Raw genomic sequence first — 26655 nt, forward strand, 5'->3', positions numbered from 1 at the left:
GTGTGTGTGTGTGTGTGGGTGTGCGTGCGGGTGTGTGTGTGTGTGTGTATGAGTGCGAGCGTGTACAGATTTAGTATAACCAGGTGTGCGGGCACAGGTTTTTCTTAGCCCTAGCCTGAGGGTGAAAGCTGTTGAAACTGCGAGAATGTATTCCCTGTAATCACACACACCCCTCATCCTGTGTCTAAATATTACAATGGGTGACACACACACACGACACACACACACACACGCACACGCACACGCACACACACACACACACACACACACACACACACACACACACACACACACTTTCCTTTCCCAACACATTAAAGTTACCTGTAAAGCCTCTATCATAGTCCAAGGTGAAGAGCTATCGCCTCACCGCGGTGTAGTTTTCTAGCTATCACCTAGGCTTTGGTGAAGTGATAGCCCTTCACCTTGGACTATGATAGAGGCTTAAGGGTCCACTCTTCTTACACTTCAGTGTTATATATTAACGCTCAGGAGTCAGGATTCATGTACAGACCCAATCAATCACACACACAGGCACGCATGCACCCGAGAATGTCAAGCACAGTGCACACAACTGTGCCGCACTGCCGGTATGTGCACACAGTCGTGACACTGTTAGACACACACACAGGAAATCACTGACTAGCAGCTGATGGAGCACGCACACACGTGACCACGCACACACACATACTGTACTTCTCTGTGCAAAAAAAACACTCAAAAAGAGAAGTACTTCAGTATATGACTATGGACACAGAAAACACAGACACACACATACTGTACAAGAAAATATACACAACCACAGGAGATGCATGCAGGACCCCCCCCCCCCCCCCCTCCTGAGCCTGTCTGTGTGTGAAGGCCTGTCAGACCATAGAAGGAACAAACTAACACCCTATAACAACACCGCACACAGAAACACCAACACCAATATCTGTCCATACTGTACATGTCATAGCAAGAAAGGAGGAGGCCCGCAACGCTTCGACCCCATATGGGTCTTCGCCAGGCATCAAATGCCTGGCGAAGACCCATATGGGGTCGAAACGTTGCCAATAAATAAAAAACGTATATACGGGGAGCTGAAGACGGTGTGCGGGAATTTTGCAAGATGTGCGTTCTTATTTGACTTCTCATACACGTCATATAGCACATGTTTATTTTTTGGATCAAATGTAGCAAATGAGCAAAAATACTGTAGCAGAACTACAATCTGATGCATTGTGAGATTGTAGATCTTCCATTTCTGCTACTTTTGTGTGACAGACTGTAGTATGACGACGTTTAGGGCATTCATTTAACCCCAAAATACCTACTGTAAATGTGAAATATGGAGATACAAGGTTTCTGTCCGACGGCAACGCATAGAAAAAAAAGGGGGAAAAAAAGGCCATTACGGTATTTATGAGCCATTATGGCTACAAACAATATGGAACAGAGGCACATGAGTACCAACGATATGGAACAGAGGCACATGAGTGCACAAATTGATCTATGTAAGCACGTACAGCACACATACAGTATTGTGACAGAAATATGATTTTGAGAGAAATAACCAGTTAATTAAAGTCCGGAATTCAAAATGTACTTGAGTAAAAGTATGACAAGTGTTGGCACCAAAATACCAAAAGTAAAAGTACAAAATGTTAGAAAATAAAGTGGTTAATGTATGTTTTATAATATTATAATGTACTGTATATCTGCAAAGTAAGTAGTAACTAAAGTTTTCCAAAACATGTAGTGGAGTAAAAGTACAATATTTGGAACCGGGATATAGTGGAGTAGAAGGAAAAAGTGTTGGAAATTGGAAACACTCAAGTAAAGTACAAATACCTCAAAATTGTACGTAGTTACTTTACAACACTGACGCAGACGCAAACGCACACGTTAACATTATAACATTATATGAACAGAAAAAGATCTGTGTTTCTCAGAGGTATATATACCTAGTCAGTGGAATTCCGTTGCTAGGGAACAGCTTCAAGTTTTTTTCCCGTCCTGATATTCACTAACACACAACAGTACACCAGGAGCAAATCATCCTTGATCCATGTACTTCCAATGTCTATGTTTCAACTGTTCACTCTACTGGTGACTAAGAATGATGTTCTATTTTCGCGCGCGCGCGCGCGCACACACACACACACACACACACACACACACACACACACACACACACACACACACACACACACACACACACACACACACACACACACACACACACACACACGGACACACACACAAAAGGAGTCTTCGCAAATTCACAATTCACAATTTCTGTTTCAAAGTCAAACAGAGGTGCATGCATGCACACACACACACAAACACACACCATGTAGCGCAGTGTGGGTTTGACGCGCAGCAGAGTCATTAAGCTGCACATCTGCAGAATGTCTACACCGTAGAGCAGCAGTGGTATTCAACTAGATAAGGCAGGGGGGCCACAATGGTAAAATGACTTGAAGTCGGGGTTCTAGCTGAGATGAGGTTCCGCGGCATAGGGTCCCGGCAGAGGTTGAGTCCAGCAAATGTCAGTGAAGATTACACTTTTCACCACACCGTATCCAAAGAGTAAAGGTAGTACGAGACACCTACAGATGTTTGCAAAAAATTTAAGTGACAGGATTGGGAGAAAAATTCAATAAAATAAAAAAAGAACTGTTTAAATCGCTTATTTAGTCAGCCTGTGCCATGTTTTTCCATTCAACCCGGGTGACCTCCCCGACGGCAGGTGCCAGGAGCCCAGGACTGCTCCCGATTCGGCTAAAACATGGCACAGGCTTCTTCTTTGGCATAACGTTGGTGTTGTGTAGCTATAGAATGCCTGCATCTCTGGTCCTGGCTGGACCATGCAGTGCTGGACCAGTGTTTGCATGCGAGGAAGTGTTTGTATGCATTTTTACGTGTGCGCATGTGGTGTTTCTGCTTTCGAGTGTGTGTGTGTGTGTGTGTGTGTGTGTGTGTGTGTGTGTGTGTGTGTGTGTGTGTGTGTGTGTGTGTGTGTGTGTGTGTGTGTGTGTGTAGTAGTAACAGTAGTCCTTGACTGTAGCAATTCCAATGTTTAGTGTGTGTAACTGACCAAGGTTCATGTAAATACTGCAGGGCGAATGAATAGTAAGTGTAGATGCGTGTGTGTGCGTGTGTGTGTGTGTGTGTGTGTGTGTGTGTGTGTGTGTGTGTGTGTGTGTGTGTGTGTGTGTGTGTGCGTGCGAGTGTGTGCGTGTTCGTGTGTGAGTAGGCTACGCACATTATGTCCCTATGTGTGCAACTCACATACTGTGTGAGTGGGAGTGCCTGCATGAATATGTGTTCATGACTTTATGTGTTGAATAATAACCACCTACGACAAGTGGAAAACAGCTGCACTCCAAAAAAGAAATCATTCATTTTCGTTTTGGTTAAAAATATTAGCCTTTCCTCACAGCGGCGTGAGGCAGGCTAATGGACGAAACGTGTGAGCCTGAATAAAAAAGATTCTGCATCTGAGACTTGATGTCTTGCATCGCCATTTTTGAAGTACACTGTTTTCCACTTACTATTTTTCAATTCGTTATTTCTGCAGCTGAGCACCCTCTGCTCAAGAAGCTCCTAGAGGAAGCGCACCTGCTCTTTATCCTTGAAGTATGCTACGACTGTCAGGCATCAAAGCCCACAGTCAGTGGTGGAAAAAGCACTACATTTTCTTTTTACAATAAGTAAAAGTATCAATAAGTCATTGTAGAAATACTTTGTTACCAGCAAATGTCCGGAATTAAAACAAATGTAAAGTACAAAAGTAGTCTATTGGTATCTACATGTACCGGTACTTAAAGTACCAAAAGTAGAAAGTACTCATTTTGTAGAATTGCTGATTTCACAGTCTTTTGAAAATAGCAGATCTCAATGCGTCGCGATTAGGGGTGTAACGATACATTTTAATAGCGATTCGATACATATCACGATACATGGTTGACGATACGATACATGGGCGATATTGGTTCATTCATGGCGATACAATACGATTCGATTCAATGATTTAAAATCGATATAGTAACTATTTAGCAAAGAAATTCAATCTGTGTGAAAGGTGTAGATAGTGCAGGTTTTTAAGGGAAACATGTATTATTATGGATATAAATAATGATTTTCTGCCAAATACCTGGACATTGTATATTGACAAACCTGCACCTTGACATGAACCCAGAGATTACACACATTTATTGATAGACCAGTGTAGCTATATGGAAAGGAAAAGTAATTAAACCCCTCCTTTTAATTTTTTTCTTCTTAAAAATACTAAATACAATGCACAAGTAGGTAGTATCGATACAATCGATTCTTTGCACTGCCGATTCGATACGATACAAAATAAAACGATACGATTTTAGCTGTTTTCATTTCGATATACTTCGATTTTTTTAAGTTAAAAACGATATTTCGATACAGTTACTGTATCATTACACCCCTAGTCGCGATCATTGTGAGCTTATCGGGTATTTGGCCAAAATACATATAGGGCTTTGAAGTCTTTAACGTATGTTTTGTAATAATAATCAAAATCTACAAAGTAACTAGTAACTAGTTTTCAAATAATTGTAGTGGAATAAAAAGTGTTATATTTGCCTCTGAGATGTAATGGAGTAGTACAAGTACTGGAGATCGTTAATACCGGAGTAAAGTAAAAAGTACCTAAACATTTTACTTAAGTACAGTACTTTACACCACTGCCTACAGTATGGGATATGGCCTTATCCTCTCAGCTATGAGCAACCCCAGTGCTTGTGGTTTGTTGGCTAGGGTTCATGCCATTCACTCTGATCCTTCAGTTGTTGCTCTGGATCAGGGGTCTTCAACGTTTTCAGGCCAAGGACCCCATAGTTGAGAGAGAGATGAAGCAGGGACCCCCACAACCTCTTCATAGATTCCATATTATAGTTTCATTGTTTGACAGCACCATCATCAGTGTATTTTGGATTCATGTCGATTAGCGTTTTCAGATATTTAACCACTTGAACCGTCACTACTTAATAAACTTGACCTTTCTGTACTTAGTCTGCTCTTTTTCCCCTCTACACCAAACCTCTTTGCCGAAAATAGCCGATCTACAAGCTCACAACAGCTTGTAGATCTGCTATTTTTGGCCAACGTTCTCAGAATATGGACACTCGAGTTCAAGTGGTTAGTATAAAAAGATTTTTTGGAGGACCCCCTGTAGTAACTCTGAGGACCTCCTAGGGGTCCCGGATCCCCTGTTGAAGACCCCTGCTCTGGATAAAAGCGTGAGTGTCTGCTAAATGCCTAACATTGTATAACCGGAAAGGAGATGAGAGGAGGGGAAGAGCATGAAGGAGACGAGAGAGAGAGAGCTGTGGTGGGAGATGAAAGGAAATATAAACACAACAAGCAGGCAGAATGCGGAGTTCAATGGGCAAGCAGGTCGCTGCCAAGGTCCGGGGTTGGAATCCTCCATGGAGCCACCCACACCAACAACATATCGGCTCAACTGCCCAAATGCCAAGTCGCTTTGTAAAGGGAATTGAAGGAAGCAGTGGTGCTGCCCGCACTCACAGCCGGCCTTCTGATCTGATCTGATCTGTGGTTATACTGTACATTTTAACAGAAGGAGACACAAACCCTTTGAAACACTCTGTCTGTCAATCTGCCAATGCCAAAGTCTTCTTGCTTTCTCAACTGAAGTCAGCGTCTTCTTTAAACCGTGAAAGCAACTGTGTCAAATTAGATTTGAGCTATATAGCCTATACAGAATATATTTCAACCTGTTGGTCGAAAAAAAGAAATTGGGGATCCCCAGAAGTTACTTAATGTGCAACACTGTTTTCTCACTCAACAGTAAACAAACCAACATAATGTATAAATGTATAGAGGGTACATGCACATTTCTAAAGTGACAATTTAAGGACCTTTTAATACTTCTAAAATGACAAATTAAACATTGGCCAAATTGTCAAATATTAGAGGCAGAAATTGTGAAAATAGCCGACCTACATGCTCACAATGCCTCGCGTTGTGAGGCGTTGTCAGCATGTAGATCTGCTATTTTCACAATAGAACCGTGTGTTACAAAATATAATGCCTCAAATCTTAGTGCTCGTCAGGGTGAGGGGGTCCCCAGTTCAACTATGATTATTTTGGGGGTCGTGGCCTGAAAAGGTTGAGAACCACTGCCCTATAGCCAGGGCACAAAACATTTTCAGATGGGAGTTCTGAGGTCCGCGGCCGACTCACATTGTGGGTCCTTGTGGGCCGAACAAAGTTTGAGAACTAACTGATTTAGAAGGCCTCAGGTCTTACTGTATCTGTCAGCTCTAACATTATGTGGTCCCCATTCTGTCATAATATCTGCCGTCGTCAGTGTGTATCAGCACACACACCTTCTCATTTCACTGAGTGGCGACTTTCGGGGCTCTTTCACCTGACAGGAATCGACGTCCGTCGTCAAATAAATTGTTCAATCAGTCCTCCTTTGCCCCCCCCACGGAGATCACTGCTGTATCAGCACTCCTCGCCCTCCTCTCTTCTCACCCTCTCTCCATCCTTTCCTTCTTATCTCCCTCTCCCTCTCTCCCTCTCTCTCTCTCTCTCTCTCTCTCTCTCTCTCTCTCTCTCTCTCTCTCTAGCATTCCTCCCTCTTTTCCATCCTCCCATTCCTCCATCTGGCTGTGTCGGCTGCATGTGGTCTCGAAGGACGCCCCCCCCCCCCCCCCCCCCCCCCCCCTCTCCCCCCTCTCCTCCCTGGTCCCTCGTTCTTTGCCTTCATCTCAGCGTAACGCCATCTGCCAACTAGACAGTGATGCGTTGAGTGTGTGTGTGTGTGTGTGTGTGTGTGTGTGTGTGGCGCGTCAGTGTTATGCATCATTATGCACACGGCTCACGTGGACGTTAAACGTTGCTAGATTACCACTGAGTGTGTTTTTTGTGCGAGCGTGGGCACGGATACAGGGTATCGTGAAGCCCCACTGCAGGTGGGGTCTCTCTCTCTCTCTCTCTCTCTTGGTACGTGTCACCCACCCACAAATGCGTGCACACACGCGATGACAAGCGAACAAACGCTCTTGTCGCTGTTCACACCGAGTCGAGCCAAGATGCTGCGGGCGTCCTGGGCGAGCAACTGTCAGTTGGAAGGGTGTGAGAGAGAAGCAAAGTTAGGGATCTTCGCAGAAACCTAAACAAGCGAGCGCGCTCAGGCACGCTCGCGCACCTCAAGAGGAAACCAGAACCACAGACTATAAGACCCTGCACTTACTATAGAGGCTTCCTGCTCACAGAGAGAGAGAGACAGAGAGAGCAGGGATGAGACAGAGGCTCCTAAAGTGTTTTTGTTATTTCCCAGTCAATGCATTATTTATGCAGATATGATACTGGAAGACACACACACACACACACACACACACACACACACACACACACACACACACACACACACACACACACACACACACACACACACACACACACACACACACACACACACACACAGGAGAGAGGGAAAGAGAGAGAGAGAGGGAGAGAGAGAGAGAGAGAGAGAGTGAGAGCAAGGAATACAGATATAAACGGATGGATTAAACAAACAAACAAACTAAAATTACCAGTACCAGATGACTCAATGTTCAAACACAGTGAGGCGGCTGTAGCTGAGTGGGTAGAGCAGAAAGGCTGTCTGGTAATCCGGAGGTCATCATCAGCTGGCCTCTGGGCCCACCCATTTGGGCACACCCATCTGGGCCCACCCATGTCTATGTGTCAAAAGTGTCTTATCTCATATCAAGTCGGGAAAGCCGACTGTCACTTTAGATTTTAGCTTTATACTGTATGTGTGTCACTGTTTAAAATATTTGCAGACATACAAGCTCAAAGCACACCACTTTGTGCCGCACCATGAGCTTGTAGATCGGCATTTTTTACCATTTGTCTTAGTCAAATCTTTACTTCTGGGGTCCCTTTTTTCCCCCCAGAAAACTGTTAGGATTTAGAAGACATTTGGAGAATCGGCCATACTGTAGGTCTTAATGGCCCCCCCTCTGGACACACACCATGACCGTTTGAACCCCCCCTGCCCCTTACATATTGACACGAATGTCTCCAAGAAGCAGGATAACATCATGCAACATCTAATTAATTCATGAATAGAAAGCCATCATACATGCAAAAGACAGCTTCCTGCTATGTGTGTTCCCTGCCTCAACCAACCTACACATGAGACCAGAAAGACAACTGAAGACATAAGTACTGTATATCCATCCCATCCATTGTCTCTCTCACACACACACACACACACACACACACACACACACACACACACACACACACACACACACACACACACACACACACACACACACACACACACACACACACACACACACACACACACACACACACACACACACAAAACCCCCACAAAACCCCTCATCAGTATTCTTCAGAGCATGTGGGTGGGTGCCTGGGTGGTACTCACTGATTGTTGACTTGATGCCGAGCACACAGCCCAAAATGTTACACACCACTGCTGATAAGCACTCACCATGAGAGGCCATCCAAATGTCACAGGCGCACGCACGCACGCACGCACGCACGCACGCACGCACAGGACAAGAAGGTGACAGAAGAGAGATCAAAATTGAGACACTTTGCTCAAATTGGAGAAAATTAGACTCTTACTAAATGGCTCCTCCAAGAAGTTTGGGAAGGTATGGAGTCCATTCCTTCAACTTGTTCAAAATCTAAATCCATCTCTGATTGAGGATATGTGGTCTGGTGAAGCTTCGATATGATGGGTTTGCTGTGACGGGTGTGCTGTCCTGTTATGCGGATTATTTGTATATTATATATGTATAATGTTTGACTGATGTTGTTTTATTGGTTGTCTAGTCTGTTTGTGTTAATTTACTTTTTTGTTACAATCCTCTACTTTCTTTATCCAACTTTTTGTTGTTGTTTTGGGTGATAATGCAATCCGTTTATCATCATTGTATATTTTATGTTTGTACAAAAGAAGCTGCTACTTATTATTGTACCATTTTTATTGCTCTAATGCTTCAATCGAAAATCAATTAAACAAAGTTTAAAAAAAAAAGAAGAGAGAGTTAAAGGCCACAGTGAACCACTGACTCAGGTACATGGCGCATGTACGGTCGCACGCACACACGGGGTGAAGTTAGTGTGACATGAATAATACATTATAATCAATGAAATCCCTAACAGTTCTCGCCATGCGGTCATCATTTATTTATTCTTTCTCTCAACTGATATCTCTATTTTCCTTGTCATCTACACACACTCTCACACAGCCTTTCGTCGTTCACGTCAATTCATTCTCCCTAAATGTTCTCCTGTCAGCTTTCTACCATGTCTCTCTCATTCTCTCTGGAGGGGGGGGGGGGGTCTCCTGTCGCTGCACTAGTCAGGGTTCCCACACATCTTTACCAATTAATTTCCAAAACATTTCCAGAATATTTAACAATGATTTCCAGGACTATATAACAATAATTCAGCTCAATAACGAGTTGCTTACTCCTATGTGCAATGCCCAAAGACAGGTAGTGTATGCCAGTGGTTCTCAACCTTTTCAGGCTGTGACCCCCGAAATAATCATATTTGAAGAGACTTGAGGAATTTTGTATAACACGTTTGGGTTAGGGTTAACACGTATTGTAAAAATAGCAGATCTACATGCTCACAACGCCTCGCGTTGTGAGGCGTTGTGAGCATGTAGATCGTCTATTTTCACAATTTCTGCCTCTAATATTTGACAATTTGGCCAATGTTTAATTTGTCATTTCAGAGGTATTAACAAAATCAATAACCAAAGACAATGCATAGCTATTCTTTCCCGGACCCTTGATTAATTCCAAAACTTTTCCAGTACTGGAAAAATATTTTTCTAATTTCAAAATATTTCCAGGAATTTCATGACCGTGGGAACCCTGACTAGTGAATGATTCTTTTCAACAGCAGTAAAGGAACTAAGTACATGTACCCAAGTAGGCTACTGTACTTAAGTAATAAGTACATGTTTTATGTATTTTTACTGGAGTATTTCCAATTTGGAATACTTTTACTTCTACTCCACTACTGTACATCTAAGACAGGGATCTTCAACAGGGGGTCTGGGATCCCTAGGGGGTCCTCAGAGTTACTACAGGGGGTCCACCAAATCCTTGTGTGGTAGGATCATAACAACTTGAACCCTCACATCCCTGTCTATTCTGAGGAGAACTTTAGCCAAAAATAGCAATCAACGCTGCAAGGTGTTGAGAGCTTGTAGATCGGCTATTTTCTGCAAATAGCTTTGGTGTATACTGTAGGTTAAAACAAAGATGAAATTGATGAAAAGCTGCAAATCTGGGGTCCTTGGCTTGAAAACATTGAAGACCCTTGATAGAGACAAACATTGCAATTATTGCAACAGCCAATCTATAAGCTATGAGCTTGTATATCTGCTAATTTTGAATAGACAAATCATGGTTAAGTAGTTAGAATGACGTTATACTAACTTAGCTGGGGACCCCCTGGTACCCCTCAAGGACCCCTGGGGTCCCGAGACCCCACTTTGAGAACCAATGCAGTCTAAAACATATGATAAATTGAACATAATATCAATGTAATATCAATCACATTAACCACAATAGCACATCATTCCTGCAGGCTGCTGATGTAATGAATCCCCCCCCATCATTGCAAACAATAACACAACATTACAGAACATTAACAAATACAAACATGACCAGAGGCATTCTGGGAAGACTTCCCTCAGCCACTAATCACTCAGGATGCTTACAGTATGTACGTATATACTGTGTATATATTATGTACAAATATACAGAGACAGACAGGAAGAAACAGTGAGTGAGTGAGTGAAAGGGAAAGAGAGAGTGAGAGACAGAGAGAGAGAGAGCGAGCGCAATCGTCCTTAATGCAATTACGAGTTGATACTGGGAGACAGCCTTCCCCGGTTCGGTGCAGTATAATGGTCTACAGTGCTTTCCATTTAAATCACGACCGCAGTTTATTTGAATTAAACCAAATGCAATCAGACGGGCCACAGGGAAATCATCCCTCTGTGAGAGAGCAGCTAGACAGACACTCTCAGGGCTCTCCCGTTTGAAGGAGCGTTCCCCGCCCTCTCTCATCTCAGACCATCATCTGACCTTTTCTTATTTCTTTTTGAATTGCCCACTCATTTGATACATTGTTCACTTCCCGCTTCCCCCCGTGATAGTATTCTGTTATGGGCAAGGAGTTTTATTCATGGTGTGTTTGTTTTTAATTGGTGATTGTAGTACTTTGCTTGAATATTATTATAGATCACCGAAGTCTGACATCATTTAAGCATCCTATCTGAGTCGCGTTTTTCCCCATTCCGAACTACCATAGACTTTTTTTTATATTGTGCCAAATAAGAACTGTGTTCCAAAAAAAGAAACAAATGATCCTGGCGGTGTGACTCCTATGGATAGGAAGAAACAATAGCAAGAAAATGCTAATGCTACCGCTGCCGAATTAGTACATTTTTTCACCAGAAACAGACGGTATCAATAGGATGACATACATGATACAGAGCCACCTCCCCGACAATATCGCAGAGACGGTTTGTTTCTTTTGGGACCACAATGCTTATTAAGAGATGATTTTAAGATGACCCAATGTTATTCTCCATGGAGAATGGATGAATGGGTGACGCCAGGACTTCGATACTCTATAGCGTAGGCAGATTGTATAATGTGCCTTCCAAGTGTGGTTGGTTGCGTGAGTGCAGTATACACTTCACGGCAGTCCTTTATTCCTCGGTACATCACTCCCCATGTACTTCCCTGTAATGAACAACCAGCTCATGAAACTCACTTGCACATGGGTTTATGTCCCACAAGTTGATCCAAAATATGATAAACATCAACATCATAAAAATAAAAACATCTGCTGGCAAGAATACAGAATGGCCAGCTAGTGCTGCTAGGCTTATGATTCTTCTTTTGCACAAAACTCTGACATCTCACAGTGTGTATTATTGGCCGAACCTCCAACACCATGTGCAGGGACGTTCAGAGAATGTTAGAGAGGCAGGGGTTGACATTTCTTAAAAGGGCCTTTTTGTGAAAATATTTCAAATAGCAGACCTCCAAGCTCACAGCGCGTCGCAACGCATTGTGAGTTTGGAGGTCGGCTATTTTCTGTGCTAGATACCACCCTGAAGTAAGCATAATCAAGTCAATAATGGGATTTCTCCACAGATATTGCAATTCTTTGAACACAAGATGCTGCAATCAAGTTCAGGAGAGTTTGGACATGGCAATTCTCCTGAACGCCGCCTTCAGGTATGGCATGGAAAGAGGGCATTTGCATTTCTTTCACCATAGTAAAAACTGCATTCATGGTCTGGAGAGGGCACTTTTTACAGACGGATGAAAGGGCAGGGGCTCAAGCCCCCTTTGATGTCTATGTGTGCACGTGCCTGACCATGTGCATGTACTGTATAATGCCCTGAGTTGGAACACTCAGAACTTCAGAAGAACATGTTATCATAAATCTGAATAGCGGAGGGCTTCACCTCCACACAAACCGTTATTAAATGTGCCTTGTGCTGCACGCTTATGTCAGCACTATTCAGTCCAGTTGGGAGGACTTCCACTGCACAGAGATTTTATTTCATTACAAAAAAAGAAAGAAAGAAAAAGAAATCGATGGAATTTTTCCAACATAATATAATTCTAGTAAATTGTCGGTTATTATACAATTGAGGAAGATCAATTCGAAAAAATGTAAGAACGGCAGTTTGGAATAGAAAAGGGAAAGTTGACCGTCTCAGAGATGATATCGCTCCTATGAAATTCACAACACAATGGAGTACTTACTGTTGAAGCTCCTCTATGAATCAAGTAGTTAAAAGGCTTTTCATCAAAATGAGTCACCAGTCAGTTGAAAGAGAATGCTAATGCCTACTCTGACAAAGTAGCGGCTCGTATCAAAGTAAAGCACTTAATGGATAGTTATTAAAAAACCAAAACCTTCACTCCTAAAAAATGGCCTTTGGAGGTTTGAATTGGAGTCATCGGTGGTCGGGAGAAAATTACCAACTGAAGTTCAGGCAGCATATTTTTCCTTGTTCACTATTGGCTGCAAATAGTCCAAACTGTTGATGTGCTCACCCCAGGTTTAAAACATTTCAGGTGGAAGTGTTGAGAAGCACTTGACCAATGACCATTCAGTGATGTGATCATCACGGTTTTATTTTTTGTACCCAGTGAAGAGAGTCAATCTGCATGATAAACTCCAAATCTAGGGTGAGAAGAGCTGTTTCTATGGGCTCGCTGAAATAATAATAATAGTATTATTAATTCTCCAAGTGTGTGAGAAGTCAGTTGGTTAATCTGATCATGTTACAGTATATGCAGCTGGCTCTGTAAAATAAATAAAAAATCCTCTATCATCTACTAAATGAAGTTTTGCTAACATACAGTACTATCTACACCCGGAGATATTTAGAGCTAGGGGTCTTCAATCTTTTTCAAGCCAAGAGATGAGAGAGAGGGATGAAACAGGGACCCCCACTACATATTGGATTCATGTTTGTGTTTTCAGACATTGTCCATGTGGTCCCATCCCACGCGAAATGATTGATAGTTAGGAACCAAACGGAAAAGTATTTTAAAAGGTTTACCCTCACGGGTCCATTTGGTTCCATTTGTGCACTCTCAAATTTAAAGTGTAAATTGGGGTCCCAGAAGTAAAACAATAATATCAAACAGTATCAAATACACATTAGTAAACACATGCATGCTCGGACTGGAGATGCATACCGTCACTGTCGGGTAGAAACCTCGTATCTCCAAGTTTCAAATTAGTACATTTTTTTGCCCTGCTTAATCGTACAAGGCCGTCGCACAAAAGTAGTGAATACAGCCGATCCACAAGCACACAACGCCTCGCGGTGCGAGGCGTTGTGTGCTTGTAGATCGGCTGTTTTCTCTAGTTCATTTTTTTAAATGATAAATACAAATCGAACACTTTTGGACATACAAGGTTTCCACCCGACAACGACGATACGTACACTTAACATTCAGACACACACACGATGTCCACATACTTATTTAAATCAACATAGACACATGCAATCAGACTCATTCATTATTCCATCTCCCTGCTTGGAGAGAGAGCACATGCTACTTAGCCTACGGGCGCTTCATTGTGTTAGCTAGTGCTATATAAAGGTCAGAACAAATTATAAGCGGTCAGCTTGCCTCTGTCGACTGCAATCAAGACGGTGGCATTGCTTTTGTTGGTGAAGGATTACACAATTGACCTTTCCTCTGCGGTTGTGAGCGCGTGCGTGGGTGGGTGTGTGAGCAAGTGAACTTGAGGTTATGAGCGTTAATATCCGTGGTCATACAAGTGTACTCGCGTGTGTGTTTACTATGTGCACTGTGCCTGGAGTCAGTGTATGTGTTAATAACCGACATATTGACATATTAGCTGTGACTGTATATGTATGTGTGTGGGGGTGTGTGTGTGGGTGTGTGTGTGTGCGCACGGGTGTGTGTGTGTGTGTGTGTGTGTGTGTGTGTGTGTGTGTGTTAAATAAATGGCAAATGGAGAATTTGAATAGCCAAGGTGCTTTACAATGATTGTGCATTACATTCACCCATTCACACACACATTCATCCACCGATGGCGGAGCAAACCATGCAAGGCACCAACCAACTCATTTAGAGCAGGGGTTCAGTGTCTTGCTCAAGGACACTTCGACACCACTATGGGGAAGCTTCGAACAAGCGTCCGCTCTACCTCCTGAGCCACTGCCGCCCTGTATGTGTGTGTGTGTGTGTGTGTGTGTGTGTGTGTGTGTGTGTGCGTGTGTGCGTGTGCGTGTGTGTGTGTGTGTGTGTGTGTGTGCACGTGCATGCTATGGAGTTATTATTGTAACTTATTCGTGAGAGGAGATTTCTGATGTTGAGCAGTTGTATATTAAGAGTTGTGCAGTCGTACCTCTGAATTTGCAGACTTGTATGATGGAATCTGAACGTGAAAAGGCAAAAAAAATACAAATCTCTGTCTACACGTTCACAAGTCGTCTTTTGCGACCTCGAATCCTTTTCTACACTTGCTCAGATTAGTTTAAACTGTTGCTCTCTAAATTGAAACATATTCCTCAATATGCCGATGCAATATTTGGCAAAAGCGAGCAGGCGACACTGAAAAAATGCGAGCATCTGCACATGATGATTCGAGAGGTTGTAAACTGACATCTGTACGTACACATTTACTTTTACAACCTCAACTGCCTGTCTACACGTTCACAAATCGTCTTTTGCACCTCAAATCCCCTTCTACACTTGCTCAAATTAGTTGAGACTGTTGCTCTCTAAATTGAAACATATTCCTCGATATGTCGATGCAATATTTGGCCAAAGCGAGCAGGGGACACTGAAAACATGCGAGCGCTTCTAATCTTGATTTGAGAAAGTGTACATGGCGATTTGCGAGCGTGTACAGACGAATCTGAGCGAGCAGAGGTCTGATGGAGGGAGCGAGAGCACAGTGTCTGTGAGATGTGAGGGAGGGATTTAGAGATGGGATTTATGGCTCTTTTGAGTGAGCAGGATCTCTGGGATCCGTTCCTTTCAAAGAGCCGTTCAAAAGACTCATTCTCATTCTAGTTAGTAGTTACTCTGTAGATGTTTTTTTATAATTACAAATAACTTCAAACCTATATACATTTATTTCGGACATATAAAGGTACATACCTGCCATTTGAAAATAGCCGATCTACAAGCTTGGAAAACATGTGATTATATTATAATCATTATAATACAATATAAATTTGTATTACAACTATCCTAAATTATAATACACTATAATGGATTATAACAGTGATTGTAATACAATATAAAGTATTAATGTATTACTATGATAATTATAATACGCTATAATAGATTATAAAAGTGGTTATGACCTGCCATTTGAAAAATAGCCGATCTACAAGCTCACAATGCGTAGATCGGCTATTTTCAAATGATTTTTCTAATTTTTTTCTCATTGGAAAACCTGTGAAACAGGACATTCTGCATAATGAGTACGTTCTAATATTGGTAAGTAGGCCTACATTTCGATACAAATAGACTACTGTTTTGCTTTTACTCAAGACAACATTCCAAACTTCTACTTGATTGCAGTATTGATATTTTTACTTTAGAAATTGAGTACTACTTTTCCCATGTTCATTAGAAAGGAACGGCTCCCTACTATGCCGTTCAAAAGACTCGATTCGTTCATGAACGTCCCATCTCTACCGTGGCTCCCTACTATGCCGTTCAAAAGACTCGATTCGTTCATGAACGTCCCCTCTCTACCGCAGTGTGCTGTGCTGCAGTCAACCTGATGCTATAGGCAGCTAAATGTATCATCATAAGTGGAGATAAGCAGCGTACAGTGTTGGAGGAAGACATTATGTGCGTGTCTGCGTGGGGAAAATAGCCATGATTTTCCAGGTACAGTATACATGTTTTAATGAATACCTTTGCGCGCCGCCGCATCCTGCCATTGTTTACGTGGTTAGCTTGTAGCTAGGTAGCATGGCTAACACTCTAGTGACATCGCTTGTTATTCCTTAAAACGTAATACATAAAACGTGGTACATGTGTACAGTTTTAGGCTATGAACATGATTTTCTTTTTTTTGACTGCCCAGAAGTGCAAGATCTCATACTCTCATTACTCCGACCTTAGGCATTGTTTGTTTGATTGATTGATTGATTGAAGACATTATTAGAAGTTTGCAATAGAAAAAAGTACAGTTTCATGACAGTACAAATCACTGGTTATCTGGTTACAGGTGCTGAAGGCAGCCTCAGATGAGGTCCTTCTAGCTGGTCTATCGGTTCGCAGTGCCATGTCACATTACATCGATATGTGAAAAGAAGAAAGGCAATGACAACAGAAGGGAGCAGAGAGCTGCCCGTGCCAGGGTACCGCTCCCATTTTAGGGTCTTCTCTGACGAGCAGGTCTTGGGGACTTACCTGAGCAAGTGTGCAGACCTGTATTTTGGATTATGCCCAAAGGAGGTGAGAATAGATTGAATTATTATAACTTGTTAGTGTAGGCTATGTGTGTTAAAACATTCTTACATAGGACATTGGTCTCCAATTCATAGATAATTTAAATAAATAGGCCTATATATACATTTATTTTTATTTATTTATATGAATATATAAAATAAGTGTGTGTGTGTGTGTGTGTGTGTGTGTGTGTGTGTGTGTGTGTGTGTGTGTAGGCCTATATATATATATATATATATATATATATATATATATATATAAGTGTGTGTGTGTGTGTGTGTGTGTGTATATATGTAGGCCTATATGGGTAAAAATAAATGTGTGTGTGTGTGTGTGTGTGTGTGTGTGTGTCTCACACACACACACACACACACACACACACACACAGTAGGCTATATAAAAACAATATAAACACTATAATTATAAATAAATAGCCATATTTTTATTTACATTTTTCAGGTCCGCAAATTTGCATACCAGCTTGCCAACAGATACAACGTGAAGTATCCAGCGTCATGGAACAAGAAAGAAATGTCAGGGAAAGATTGGTTCCGGGGATTCATGCGGAGGAACCAACAGCTGTCCATACGCCGTCCAGAGGCGACTAGCCTTTCACGTGCAACAAGCTTCAACAGACACAACGTTGACGCTTTCTTCAGAAACCTGTCTACTGTCCTGGAACGCGCCACCCAGCCCTTTGAAGCAATGGATGTCTGGAATATGGACGAGACTGGTATTACAACTGTCCAGACCCCAGACAGAATTGTCTCCAGGAGGGGGGTGAAACAACTGGGGGCAATGGTGTCAGCTGAGAGGGGCACCCTCATCACGATGGCTTTTGCAGTGAACGCCCAAGGAAATAGCATTCCTCCCATGTTCATCTTTCCCAGAGTGAAATTCAAGCCCTTCCTGATCAACGGTGGCCCTCCTGGCTGTATTGGGACGGCCAACGGATCAGGATGGATGCAAGCTGAAGATTTCGTTGTTTCTGAAACACTTTGTAAAACACACACGACCAACACCAGAGAACAAGGTGATTACTATTTCTATGCATTTGTTATTGATGTTGATGTATTGATGCATTACCTTGCTTATTGTAAATCACTCTGGATTAAGAGTGTCAGCTAATCCTAAATTGTACATTTTAAGGTGATCCTCCTGTTGGACAACCATGGCTCGCACCTGTCTCTGGAGGGAATTGACTTCTGCAGGGACAATGGGGTAGTTCTCCTGTCCTTCCCACCCCATTGTTCCCATAAACTGCAGCCGCTAGACAGAACGGTATATGGGCCGTTGAAGCACTATGTCAATGCTGCTGCCTATCGATGGATGAAAAACAATCCAGGTAGCCTAATGATAAATTATATATGTGTGTGTGTACGTAGGCCTATGTGTGCGTGTGTAGCATATGTTCAAAAGCAACTGGAAAACCTGATTTTTGTATTTTCTTTTTTTCTTTTCTTTTTTGTTTTACAGGCACAACATTGGGGATCTACGATGTGCCTGGTATTGTGCAGAGTGCTCTGCCATTTGCAGCCACCCCATCAAACATCATGGCTGGGTCGGGATCCATCCCTTCAACCCCCAAGTTTTTACTGACCAAGAGTATTCCCCGTCGAATGTCACCGACAAGCCTGATCCCTCCGTGATTGTCCCTCAGCCAACCGATGCCCCTCCTCCTGTCTCCCCTGACGCTCCATCCTCAACTCCTCTCTCCCCTGAGAGTCTGGTCTCCCCTGGCCCCAGTTCTGCTCATCCCACTCCTGCCATTCCTGAGAATTCCTCTCCTATTCAGGTAGGCACCATTGTTTTTCCATTGATTTACTGTACATATGTAGGCTACAGTATGTATGTGAGTGTGTCTATAGTGCCTAGTAACATTCATAGTTAAGGTCACTGGTCTTCAATTCATAGATCATTTGAATAAATATATTGGCCTAGGCCTGCATATAAATAACATAAATAAGTAATTGGCTAGATAAATTCATAAATAAATTAATTCATAAATAATATGAAAATGATCTCTTCTCCTCAGCCCCCTTCTACTTCTCTTTCTCTTTTTACGATGAAGCCTCTGATGTGACAATCTGATTCTGATTTCAGGATGAGCCACGGAGGTGTTCAGTCCGGTTTCACTGCGCCCTTTCCCGAAGGCTGGGGCCAGGAAGGCGACAAACAAGGGGAGAAAGAAGCGGTCAACCGCAATATTGACCGACACACCAGAAAAGCTGGCCTTGGAAGCGGAGAGAGATAAGCGTCTGGCACCACGCAGGCTTAGTATGCCTACCAATGTTCCAACTACCTCAAAGGCGACCGCTGCACGCTCTTCTCTCTCCTCTGCCAAGGCCACCACCTCGAAGGCTACCTCTGCCACGACCGCCGCCGCTGCCAAGAGGGTGACCACCAAGAGGGCGAAGACTACCACCTCCTCGGAGGCTGCTGCCACTGCCAAGAGGGTGACCAGCAAGAGGGCGAAGACTACCACCTCCTCGGAGGCTGCTGCCGCTGCCAAGAGGGTGACCACCAAGAGGGCGAAGACTACCAGCTCCTCGGAGGCTGCTGTCTCCTCTGACGAAGAGTGTTGTGTTTGTGGGGAGGACTTCCAGAGTTCAAGGCCTGGAGAAATGTGGGTGAAGTGTAGCTGCGGGGAGTGGGCACATGAAGAGTGCACTGAGGGAGAGGCCATCTTCAGATGTCCCAACTGTTCGCTCTATTTCATCTTTTTTAAAGTAGTGAACATAGCAGATCTACAAGCTCACGACGTGAGCGTGAGCACGTTGTGTGCTTGTAGATCATCTATTTTCACTACTTTGGGGTCTCAAAAAGAAATAAAATATCCCTTTTGGGTCTTAAGCTAAAATGATTGGGAACCACTGGTCAAGATCCAATTTGGATCCATTTAAATAGGCTAGTCAGTGTAGGCCTATATAGTTTATTATACAGTTGGGATAAAAAAGGGGTAAATAATAATAATTGGCTTCTCTAATAATAATAATTGGCTACTCTAAAATACTCTAAGTTTGTGTAGTTCATGTTCTGAAAAAGGGGTAAATTATAATAATTGGCTACTCTAAAATACTCTTAAGTTTTTGTAGTTCTGTAGTTCATGTTCTGTTATTTACATTTTGAATGAATGTAGCTCCTAGGCCTATTAAGCACTATACTGACCTGAAAGGTCAGTTTAATAAAGGCCTAGCTAAAAAGTGTTCTACCTCTAATTGGCTATTCTAAAATAGCCTACTCATTCTGTAGTTCGTGTTCTGAATGAATGAATGTAGCCTATGCCTTTTAAGCACTATATTGACCTGAGAGGTCAATTTCATAAAGGCCTAGCTAAAAAAATGTTCTACCTCACCTTGCGAATGTGATAATCCAATGTGATGTGAAGTTTTCATCTGGGGTCTGTATTAATGTAGGCCTAATGATGTTCTGTTTTTTATGCACTTGAACAGTTGTTTACAATATGCACAAGCTATGTGTTAATTGCACTGAAACTACATGTTCTATTCTTTCCAATGCACCTTTGATGCAATGTTTCCTCTGCATGAATCCCTGGAACCAATCTTTCCCTGACAGTTGCAATAAATTAATGCAAAAGTAAAGGAGTTTCTTTTCTGACATTGACTGTTCTGTTGGTTGATTTGGTGTGTAGTTATTTATTTGAGCCTGCAGGGGTCAGTGCAGATATCCATGGTCATATCTTCTGTCAGCTGTCATCCAACTATTCTAAATCAGATTGGGATTGTAAACGTCTTTTTTAACACTCAATCAATCAAACTTTAACTTTAAAGGTCTAATCAATGTGTTTTTCCAACAAGGAATGTGGACAAACGTACGGAATGGTAAGTTTGAATAATAATCTCATCTTTGATACATAATTTTATCACATCCTTGGTATGAAAACAAGGTTAAACAGTTGCGTGAACGAAGTATAATTGATTTGACCTTAAAACGAGTAGTTTAATGACGTTTTTTAGTCGTGTTACATTTAAAACACCTGGTGTTACATTTATTACGCTGTGCGCTTTATATGTAACTTCGGAACAGCGTCCACTTATGGTTTAATAACTCACGACCGGTTTCATCAATTGAAAAACTTTAAGCGGTTAATGATAGCAGACATGTGTAGGTCCTTGGCTTGCAAGTATTACATATGAAGGTTAAACGGCCACTGAGTAAAATATTCAAACGTGCAAAATGTTACATTTGAAGCGGCTCTCCCCTAGTTGTAATACATGATAATACTAAATAGATTATATTGTGTCATAACCACTTTTATAGTGTATTATAATTATCATAGTAATACATTAATACTTTATAGTGTATTATAATCACTGTTATAATCCATTATAGTGTATTATAATTTAGGATAGTTGTAATACAAATTTATATTGTATTATAATGATTATAATCACAGGTTTTCCAATGAGTAAAAAATTAGAAAAATCATTTGAAAATAGCCGATCTACAAGCTCACAATGCGTCGTAGATCGGCTATTTTCAAATGGCAGGTACCTTTATATGTCCGAAATAAATGTAGACCTATATAGGTTTGAAGTTATTTGTAATTATAATAAACATCTACACAGAGTAACCACTAACTAGATTGGAAAACCTGTGAAACAGGACATTCTGCATAATGAGTAGGCCTACGTTCTAATATTGGTAAGTAGGACTACATTTCGATACAAATAGACTACTGTTTTGCTTTTACTCAAGACAACATTCCAAACTTCTACTTGATTGCAGTATTGATATTTTTACTTAAGTAGAGAAATTGAGTACTTTTCCATGCACCACTTCATTAGAAAGGAACGGCTCCCTACTATGTATGAACCAAACCCTATCGTTCATTTCAAAGCCGTTCAAAAGACTCGATTCGTAAATGAACGTCCCACCTATGAGACAGTCTTTTGAACGGCTCTTTGAAAGGAACGGATACCAGAGATCCGGCTCACTCCAAAGAGCCATAAATCCCATCTCTAAATCCTCCCTCGCATCACAGACAGTCACTCTGCTCGCGCTCGACTTAGCCTCTGCTCGCGCACAGATTAGTCTGTACACGTTCGCGAATCGTCTTTTGCGGCCTCAAATCCCCTTCTACACATGCTCACACTAGTTGAGACTTTTGCTCTCTGAATTGAAACATATTCCTCGATATGTGGATGCAATATTTAGCAAAAGCGAGCAGGCGACACTGAAAAAATTCCGAGCATCTGCACATGATGATTCGAGAGGTTGTAAACTGACATCTGTAGTGTAGAGAGTGTTTTTTTTTCCAGATTCCATTATACACGTCTGTGCCCTGCCGTGCTCACGCACACATTTACTTTTACCACCTCAACTGCCTTTCTACGCGCTCGCAAATCCTCATTTTTACATGCTCGTGATATTGCAACATAATCATCGATATGTCCCTTCCAAAATCTGGCAAAACCGTGCAGGGTACGATTTGAGCGCGTGTAGACAGGATTCGTATTTGCAAAGAGAAAAGCGTGCGTGGGTTGGAGTTTTTTTTCCTTTTCACGTTCAGATTCCATCATACAAGTCTGCAAATTCAGAGGTACGACTGCACACATCTTAATATACAACTGCTCAACATCAGAAAGGTGCTTACACAATAATGAATCGAAAATAACTCCATACATGCATGCTTTCCTTCTGATCTGTGAGTAGATGTAATTTAAGATTTTTGGCATTCTGCCCAGGCCGCCCCACGTTATTTACTACAATATGTCTGCACTAGGCATGTGTACATGTGCATGTGTGCAGTGCGTCGTGCGTGAATTTGGAGAAAAAAGATTACACCGTAATCGTGGCATAAAAGTCAATAGCAAGGTGACACAAGAGCACAATAGGGTTCAGAAGATTTACGGTGCAATGTGTTGTGAAGCGACAAATTGTCTCCCAGTATTCACGGGTCAAACTCTGCGTGCCAAACTGCCAAGAAACATGCATGAACCTTAGCCAAGAACAGTCTCCGAGCCAGGGGTCATCGCCACGCTGGCTCGTGGTGGACATTTTTGTCAAAATTCTATTTTTGCCACGGGCATAAAAGTGAGATGACAATAATATTACCAGAAACACATGAAGAGATAGCCCCAAACGACCATAACAGGTCTGTAACACTGAGTGTATACAAATGGAACCAAATGGACCCTTACAGCTCCATTTGTACAAACCCAGTGTTATGGGGGTCCTTGCAAATAAAACATTTGAGAACCACATATTCTGAAGAAAACCTGGAGACTAACATTCTAGTAATTGGGTCTTATGATGAAAATAAGAACATTTTAGTGGTGAGTAAAATAGAATATCTAGAATTTGCCAGAGACAAAAACCAAGTCTTGCCACGGACACATTTTGTCCTCAAGAACCCACGCCCCCCCGGGCCCCACTTTTAAAATCAATATTTTAGGTACCATATGAGACTTTTACCATTTGCTGATTATCTTTCAGCGATATGTATTTTAGATTGTATTTAAGATTATCATAGATGTATTCTATCGATTTTAACATTCGCATATCTATCTATGATTGTCTTGGTCTTTACGAAAAAGTATATCAGCCTTCAATAAACAAGCTCTCCCCCCCCCCCCCCCCCCTGTGACTGGATGTGGAGTTGTTTTGTGTGCGTTGACAGCCCTAAATGACATGAGTATATATAAGTTGCCAGCGTGCATGATTTCCATCGGTCATTACAGTACTAGTCTTACAGTATTTTGTAATCTAATGTTCATGTTTGTTTTGTTTATTGATCGTATACCCAGCAGAACTGGGTATTCCGAAATGTGTTTTACTGTAGCTCAGTATTGATTTTTATAACCACTTAAAAAACCCACGTCATTGACTGGGGTCCCCCAGGAGTCTCTCTGCTGAACATAAGCCCAGGGGTCTTCAACGTTTTCAGGCCAAGGACCCCTTAGTTGAGAGAGAGATGAAGCAGGGACCCCCACAACCTCTTCATAGATTCCATATTGTTTCATTGTGTGACAGCACAATCATCAGTGTATTTTGGATTCATGTTAATTTGTGTTTTCAGATATTTAACCACTTGAACCATCAATACTTAACTTTTTCCCTGCCAGATGTTGTTATTTATTATTGGGTTTTGTGCCAGTAAAAGCACCTTACCTTTGCGAAGATATAGACAAAGATGTATTCATTTTTTTTTTAATTTTCTCTTAAAGAGGTGTACCGTGGCTCTACCAGCAGTAGGGGGCAGCCTCATGCAAGAATTAATGTGAAAATGGTCTCAGATAGGCTCTCGCTTGTCAAGGCTGCTCAAGGCTGCGCAGTCGCTACAGAGCAATAGATCCAGAGAAAAACACATGGAAGTGTTTTGTTACTCCATTGATGCTAACGTCTAGTGGGATTTTGAGAGTACTTTTACGGGAGCTGTTTCAACGGTACACACCCGCGCGACCCCTCATCAGGTTACAGACATCAAACCAAGGTACAAAAGAACGAGCCAAAGAACGTACAATTGGCGTTCCGCCGCCGTCAAAAATGGGGCGAACAGGAACGTTCAAAGCGTTGATAGAGTTAATAAACTTGACCTTTCATTCTGTACTTAGTCTTCTCTTTTTCCCCTCTACACCAAACCTCTTTGCCGAAAATAGCCGGCAGCACGAGGCGTTGTGAGCTTGTAGATCTGCTATTTTTGGTTTTCAGAATATGGACTCTAGAGTTCAAGTGGTTAATATAAAAAAGGGGAAAAGGTTCTATTACTCAGTTTTGGAGGACCCCCTGTGGTATCTCTGAGGACCCCCATAGGGGTCCCGGACCCCCTGTTGAAGACCCCTGCATAAGCCTATGTAGTGTACAAGCTGGCGGGTGTTGGCATATTATTATGACATGGCCACAACAGGCTCTATGCCAGGGGTCTTCAACGTTTTCAGGCCAAGGACCCCTTAGTTGAGAGAGAGATGAAGCAGGGACCCCCACAACCTCTTCATAGATTCCATATTGTTTCATTGTGTGACAGCACAATCATCAGTGTATTTTGGATTCATGTTAATTTGTGTTTTCAGATATTTAACCACTTGAACCATCAATACTTAACTTTTTCCCTGCCAGATGTTGTTATTTATTATTGGGTTTTGTGCCAGCAAAAGCACCTTACCTTTGCGATGATATAGACCAGTGTTTCTCAATCTTTTTTGTCTTGAGTACCCCCTTTCCCAGATGTTTGAATCCAAGTACCCCCTTTACCCGACAAAAACCTTTTCCTTATAAAATTGCAATTAAAACCATCTAAAACTATCACAAATAAGAAAGGGAGTAGAGTTTCAAATGGTGCCTCCTGAACAGATTTATTTTCAACACTGTGGCCATAACATTTCAGTCCAGTTTTCATGTCAATAACTTACATTCAAATGTCAAACATCATTCAAACACATCCCAGTTGCCTGGTACCATAATTTGGGTTAGCAACTATCAGGCTCACAACAGTTTCTCACTAAACATAACAGTGATGTATAGGCCTACTTCTATTTCTTGGGGGCATTTTCGAGTACCCCCTGCAGTATCTCTGCGTACCCCTAGGGGTACACGTACCCCCATTTGAGAAACACTGATATAGACAAAGATGTATTCATTTTTTTTTTCTCTTAAAGAGGTGTACCGTGGCTCTACCAGCAGTAGGGGGCAGCCTCATGCAAGAATTCATGTGAAAATGGTCTCAGATAGGCTCTCGCTTGTCAAGGCTGCTCAAGGCTGCGCAGTCGCTACAGAGCAATAGATCCAGAGAAAAACACATGGAAGTGTTTTGTTACTCCATTGATGCTAACGTCTAGTGGGATTTTGAGAGTACTTTTACGGGAGCTGTTTCAACGGTACACACCCGCGCGACCCCTCATCAGGTTACAGACATCAAACCAAGGTACAAAAGAACGAGCCAAAGAACGTACAATTGGCGTTCCGCCGCCGTCAAAAATGGGGCGAACAGGAACGTTCAAAGCGTTGATAGAGTTAATAAACTTGACCTTTCATTCTGTACTTAGTCTTCTCTTTTTCCCCTCTACACCAAACCTCTTTGCCGAAAATAGCCGGCAGCACGAGGCGTTGTGAGCTTGTAGATCTGCTATTTTTGGTTTTCAGAATATGGACTCTAGTGGTTAATATAAAAAAGGGGAAAAGGTTCTATTACTCAGTTTTGGAGGACCCCCTGTGGTATCTCTGAGGACCCCCATAGGGGTCCCGGACCCCCTGTTGAAGACCCCTGCTCTATGCACTGCAGCCATACTGGAAAGAATATGGTCTCTTCCATTCTTCCTTCACAGGTTTTACCGATTATTCTAATTGAGGTTGTGTTCCTTTCTGGTCAAACAGAGTCATGGTGCTGCTAAATGTGACCGTAGGTCTTAGTATAAAATCCTGCAGACCATGTCCGTCAGTCACACCTCATGTCCCACTCCATATATGGCCATGCAAGGTCCCTGATGTCATCATATATGTACATGTGTCAGTTTGTGGTCTATGACGTCAGACATCTATCATGTCAGACGTCAGTCATCTCCATATTTGGTAAAATATGGCCACAATTTGTCCAACTTAAACAACCAACCAGGTCTGTGTAATTTGTTATGCCAAAGCACCAGCTAAC

General features: G+C 42.2%; 1 protein-coding gene across 1 annotated transcript in view; it reads left to right on the forward strand.

The window, feature by feature from the left end:
* Positions 1-18324: 18324 nt before the first annotated feature.
* Positions 18325-26655, forward strand: part of LOC308293020 (uncharacterized protein) — a gene marked incomplete at its 3' end in the record, with an annotated part of 38355 nt that continues 30024 nt past the window's right edge. The window contains exons 1-3 of the mRNA XM_080735450.1: positions 18325-18393; positions 18525-18843; positions 19152-19678. Of these exons, the coding sequence (XP_080591576.1) occupies positions 19328-19678 (351 nt within the window). The 5' untranslated portion in view covers positions 18325-18393; positions 18525-18843; positions 19152-19327. The remainder of the gene's footprint in view (positions 18394-18524; positions 18844-19151; positions 19679-26655) is intronic.

Source organism: Nannobrachium achirus (assembly GCF_963921795.1).
Source record: "Nannobrachium achirus genome assembly, chromosome: 10".
NCBI classification, from domain to species: Eukaryota; Metazoa; Chordata; class Actinopteri; order Myctophiformes; family Myctophidae; genus Nannobrachium; species Nannobrachium achirus.